General features: G+C 33.7%; 1 protein-coding gene across 1 annotated transcript; it reads left to right on the forward strand.

Moving 5' to 3' along the window:
* The first annotated feature begins 355 nt into the window (after nucleotides 1–355).
* LOC143613751 (armadillo repeat-containing protein LFR-like) lies at nucleotides 356–5,392 on the forward strand. Its single transcript, XM_077087377.1, has 8 exons — nucleotides 356–546; nucleotides 1,658–1,827; nucleotides 1,907–2,022; nucleotides 2,600–2,853; nucleotides 3,492–3,597; nucleotides 3,676–3,814; nucleotides 3,903–4,030; nucleotides 4,766–5,392. Exons 1-8 carry the CDS (start codon nucleotides 363–365, stop codon nucleotides 5,019–5,021), a joined length of 1,353 nt encoding a protein of 450 aa, XP_076943492.1. The 5' UTR covers nucleotides 356–362; the 3' UTR covers nucleotides 5,022–5,392.
* Nucleotides 5,393–5,801: the final 409 nt, after the last annotated feature.

Genomic DNA, 5,801 nt, shown 5'->3' on the forward strand with positions numbered 1-5,801 from the left:
CATGACCTTACTGTAACATTTTTAATTAAGTGAAATACATTTTTACTTTAGTACACTTTCTTATTAAGCTCTTTTTGTTATTCCTTAGCTTATTATACCTATACTCAAAGTTGTAAACTCATTAGCCGTTAATCAGACGGTGAAGCAAAGACTAACGATTTAACGATTAATTGAGATTAATCAAATCAAAATTCACCTTAAGTACAAATATTTTATATAAAAAATCTTTAACCTTGTCTAATTTTATCGAGACTCGATAAGATACCGACTAACAATTAATCGGCTTTCTTCAGGGCGATTTTAAAAATAAGTTAACCCCGTCACACGCGTGTTTGTGTTTGTTTGTACGAAACAGAAAAGAGATGCAGAAACGAGAGCTGGGTAAGCAAGGCGGAGGTGGTTACGGTGGCTCCGGCACTCCGGCGGCCAAGAGAGGCCGTCCCATAGGAAGCACCGCCAGCAACATGGCTGCTGCCGCCTTGGCCGATTCCGCCGCGCCGTCCACACTCCTCGGCCCCTCACTCCAAATTCACGCTTCTTTTGCTGGTCAGTCTAAACCCTAATTCTCTTATTACACTTGTATTGTTCTCCAAACATTATTATTGGTTAAATGCTAATACTCAAGGCTAAATTGACATACATTATGTTGCTATTTTGCCTCTAGGGCTTGATAATTTGTACAGTTGTAGAAGATTAGTATTTTTTTTAATGTCAAAATGCTTCATAAGATCAGCAACATACTTTTGTTATGATATGTATATGTCAATATACCTTTATTTTTTCATAACATGATGAACGGAAAATTTGAAGATGAGCAATTGGAGGGTGAAATCGTGCAATGCTTTAAATACGTTGTTGTTTCATACAACTTTTGTAGGAGATTGACTGATATACTGAAGTGGCTGCTAGTATTCGTATGCTAGATTCGTTCTTTTGATTGTAGGTGTCACTGTTTCGACTATAGATTCGTTCTTTTGGTAGACTAGGTCGTTTTGTTTTTGCGAATGAAGAGCAGTAAGATTAGTTGGAGTTTCTTTGAATCTCTTGGAAACATCTTGTTCTCAGTCATATTGGATTGAAGCAATATTTCTTCTGTTTGTTTATTAACACTGCAAGGATCTATTTTTAAATATAACAAAGAGGCTAGACTTTAATAGCTGTCCCACACAGTCTTACTAATTAAGTTAATTTCTAGTGTTTTCTCTGTTTCTTGAATATTGATTATATCGTTACCTTTTCCTTTAATGTGGACATAGTTTTGATCTCACAGTTTGACCACATGATTTTTAAAACTCAAGCCACTTTTAAGATTTCTACACTGGTGAAGTGAATAGAACTTGCATAGTGAAGTTAATAGGTTAACAAATATTTCATTTAAGCTTCTTTTTAAAAGATTTTAAAAAATCAAGCTACTTTTCTTCAAGAGGTCTTCTTCTACAATGGTCAACACTCATTTTCTTAAATTTAATTACCTTATGGTCAACACTACCATTGAAAGCCTTAATCTCTAAACAACAGTAATTCCTGGTCATACGTTATAGTCTTGTACTTTTTTTGTTGAAGTTAGACATGCAGTTTGCTACAAATTCATGATTAATTGATTAGTAGCAAGTGAAGTTGGATAATTTCAAATTTAACCCTTCTTCCTCTTATGCAGATCAAAATACTAAAAGGATTGTTCTTGCTCTTCAAAGTGGATTAAAAAGCGAGCTAACATGGGCACTAAATGCTTTAACTTTACTGTCATTCAAAGAAAAAGATGAAGTACGGAAAGATGCAACTCCACTTGCAAAGATACAAGGATTACTCGATGCTCTTCTCCAAGTCGTACGTTTATTTATTCATCTGTAGTTTCATATTATGTAAATATTACTATCTTTCTTATATATATTTTGTACAACAACAGATAGATGACTGGCGTGACATCTCTCTCCCAAAAGAGCTTGTAAAGACACCAAGAACACGGTCACTAGGTGTTAACTCCATTGTTACCGGTTTTGGAAATGATGTACCCCAAACAAAGTAAGTTTCATGTAGGCTTGTGATGAACGGAGCGTGTCCATGTCTGTTCGTTTACTTTTAACTGAGCACGATTGGACACAAATAATTAAACGTAAAGGGTTTTCTTGTTCGTGTTTTTGTTCGTTCATGTTCGTTGTTTAACAGCCTAAATGAACAGTTGGCTAAAACTAGTTAAAAGTAATGTAAAGAGCAATGTGTTGGAGATAAAAATTTATTAAAACTAGACTGAGTTGTAATGGGTCAAAAAAATCTAAATGACTATATTAACGAACAGACTTAAAACAAACGTATACCAAGGAACATAAATGAGCGTAATCCATAAATGAGCATAATTGAACGAACATAAACACATTTCAATGAGCAAACGAGACATGTGTTCATATTCGTTCGTTTAACTAAACGAACACAGTTTTTTGGTTCATCTTCGTTCGTTATTACATAAACAGACTTTTTGCCGAATGGTTCACGAACTGTTCACTGAATGCTCGGTTCGTTTACAGGTGTAGTTCCTGTGACAAGTGACACGTTAACGGTTTCTTTCTTTATGTAACTTTAAAATTTGTTCTTTTTATGGCAGCATAGGATCTGGTCCTGTTTCAGAGTTATCCCTGCAGAAAAAAGCCGCTAAAGCTCATCCTTCCGATTGGTGGCTTTCTGAAGACGGTTTGTTTAATCTAGATGATGAAGGTCGGGCTGAAAAGCAGATGTGTGCGGTTGCTGCATCAAATGTGTTAAGGAATTTCTCGTTTATGCCTGACAATGAAGTCATAATGGGTCAACATCGTCATTGTTTGGAAACAATCTTTCAATGCATTGAAGACCATGCTATAGGTAATTAAGAGACACAATATATAACCTATCAATATTCTCAACCACCATTTTTTAAAGACTTCACTTAAAAGAGTAATATATATATATATATTTGTTCTTCTGGCTAGTAATTAGACCTCTAAACGAACTGAAAGTTCAGTTAACCGTTGTGCTGGAAGTTCGTTTATGTATACTTACAAATTGAACGTACATGAACACATGCCCTGTCTGTTCATATATGTTTGTGAATGTTTGTTTATGTATTCGCTTATTTGTTTAGGCCCATTATAATTGAGTCAAGTTTATGAAATACAGATACTACTTATAACAAATTAGTCAATTTTTATTTATTTTCTAGGCCCGATAGATTAATGTTCAGTTTACTTTCAATTGGTGCTAGCTCAGTTATGTTTGCCTATGTTTGTTCATCTATGTTATGTTCGTTCATCTACGCTTATGAATATGTTATGTTCGTTCGTTCGTTTACGCTTATGAACCATTTGCTTATACTCTTCATGAACGAACATAAACGAACATGAACATGTTGATTTAACTAATGAAGTACGAACAAGAAAACCTTGTTTGTTTTAAATTTTTTGTTCTATCGTTTGTTCGGTTTGTTTACAAGCCTACTAGTAATGCATCTTCATTGTTGACAGAGGATGAAGAACTTGTAACAAATTGTCTTGAGACGGTTGTGAATTTGGCTCCACTTATTGACCTTAGAATCTTTAGCTCATCAAAACCTTCTTACATAAAAATCACGTAAGAATCTTAATCTATCTTTTTGTTATTTTTATATCTTCTTTAAATAATAGATTCTTTTGTCTTATACAAAAAAAGTGAAAAACGAGCAGTTCAAGCAATTGTGGGAATATTGGGATCATCTATAAAATCGTGGCATTGTGCGGCTGCAGAGTTAATTGGACGTGTGATAATAAACCCTGATAATGAACCGTTTCTACTTCCTTCTTCATCACAGGTTTTATAGTTGCTTTTAATTATTTGTAGACTTGTAGTCTTGTATTTTGGTTAGTTATTATTTAAATATTCGATGGTTTGGCTTGCAGATTTACAAGAGGGTGGTTGATCTTTTGAGCCTGCCGGCTGTCGATGCACAAGCTGCTGCAGTTGGGGCACTTTATAACCTTGCAGAAGTCAATATGGATTGCCGATTGAAGCTTGCTAGTGAAAGATGGTAAGTATATCTTTGTTTGTGTAACTTTAACCGCACAAACGATTCAAAGCTAACAATTAAACGGGTTTTATTGTTTGTGTTTGTTCACTAAGAAAATGAATGTGCTCGTGTTCGTTTGTTCCGTTCGTTAACGATGTAAATGAACAACTCATGTACGTAAACGAACGAATAAAACTGAACATAGATGAGAGAAAGTGACGAGCTAAAACCATATAAGAGTAAATGTGAAGGACAATGTGTAGTGTCTTAAAATATAGTAAAACAAAACTAATTTGTAACGCCCCTAAAATTTTAATTAAGTATATTAACGAACACACGTAAGCAAATTTTTAATTAAACGAACGAGACATGTTCATTCATTTTTTTAAAGAAACGAATATAAACTAAGTTCTTGCTGAATGGTCTACTGAACGTGTGGTTCATTTACAGGCTTGCATGTCAGGTTGAGCTAAAACACTTTTGTTTTCTTTAAACAAAGAGTAACTAGCATTTCAGATATGATTTATAAAAGTCATACTATTTCATTAATAATCAAACGTTTCAAATGAAACGTAGCTTTTAAGCTAGTTTGATCCGCTTGACCAATTTGATCTGTTTCTTAGCCATTCAAGCTATTTTGATCATATTATGACAGATACTTTAGAAAGAAAATTCCCGAAAATCGAACCAAACTGTTGTTGGGCTAAATTAATCGGTTATTAAAACTAACTATATGCAATAACTTATTTTGGTTAGGGCGGTTGACCAGTTGTTAAAAGTCATAAAAGCACCACATCCGGTACCAGAAGTGTGTAGAAAAGCTGCAATGATACTAGAAAGCTTAGTTTCAGAGCCACAAAACCGGCCTCTGCTGTTAGCCTACGAGAACGCGTTTGCAGAAATCTTGTTTACTGATGGAAAATATTCCGACACGTTCGCTCGAATATTGTTTGAGTTAACATCAAAGCCCAATAACAAGGTGGCAACCGCTCGCGGCATTTGGGGCATGTAGGATTTGGAGTTTGCAAGTTAAAACTGGTATGTTTCTAACATGTACCTCTAGTGCTAGTTTTAGGTTAAACATGGATTTGATACCTTTTTTTTATAATTATTATTATTGTTGTACTAGTTGTGAGGTGTTATGAGTTAATGTTGCGGGTAAGTTTAAATGGCATTTTAACTATATAAGACTATAAATAGATGAAGACCTGGAATTTTCGCCTTGTAGTAATGTTTTTCAGCTGACAATAACTTTTATTGCATAATTCAATATAAACCACGTAATAGCTTTCAACATTGTTGGTAGGGTGTGACTTCCTAACATGACACGAAGCTTACATGTGATTTGTGGGTTTGGATTAAGTCTTAACATGTTCGACCATGGTCGTGTTTGGGTTGATACGGTAGGTTCACGCGTTTACACGTTATAGCCGGTTTATATATATATATATATATATATATATATAAAAGTTCAATAAAGAAATCATATTAGTGTGAGAAATGCAAGAAGTGGTTTCAACCAATCACAAATTTCCTTTTTCTTTTTCTTTTAATTAAATCAAAGGGTATAGTGGTAAATGTTGAATTGTGTTATTTTGGTAAGTATTAAAATGTCTAGAAGTTTTAGTTTAATCTTTTATATATGAATCTATATATTTAATTTGTTATTTTAATATAAAATTAATTACAACCAAATAAGCAACTCGTTAAAATATTTAAATGATCTAGCACACATCCCAGGTCAAAACAATGTTCATATTTATTCTTTTATAAATATAATTTTTTTGTTTTG

Source organism: Bidens hawaiensis, unplaced genomic scaffold (assembly GCF_021521415.1).
Source record: "Bidens hawaiensis isolate Kalapana, Puna unplaced genomic scaffold, B.hawaiensis_p1.1 tig00002273_1, whole genome shotgun sequence".
Lineage (NCBI taxonomy): Eukaryota > Viridiplantae > Streptophyta > Magnoliopsida > Asterales > Asteraceae > Bidens > Bidens hawaiensis.

What these genes read in the sequence shown, in the direction of transcription:
- LOC143613751 (XM_077087377.1), top strand. Translation starts at nt 363, where the DNA reads ATGCAGAAACGAGAGCTGGGTAAGCAAGGCGGAGGTGGTTACGGTGGC. An exon ending in AATGATGTACCCCAAACAAA is followed by an intron (nt 2,023 to 2,599) that starts GTAAGTTTCATG and finishes TTTTTATGGCAG; the next exon opens with CATAGGATCTGGTCCTGTTT. An exon ending in TACTTCCTTCTTCATCACAG is followed by an intron (nt 3,815 to 3,902) that starts GTTTTATAGTTG and finishes TTTGGCTTGCAG; the next exon opens with ATTTACAAGAGGGTGGTTGA.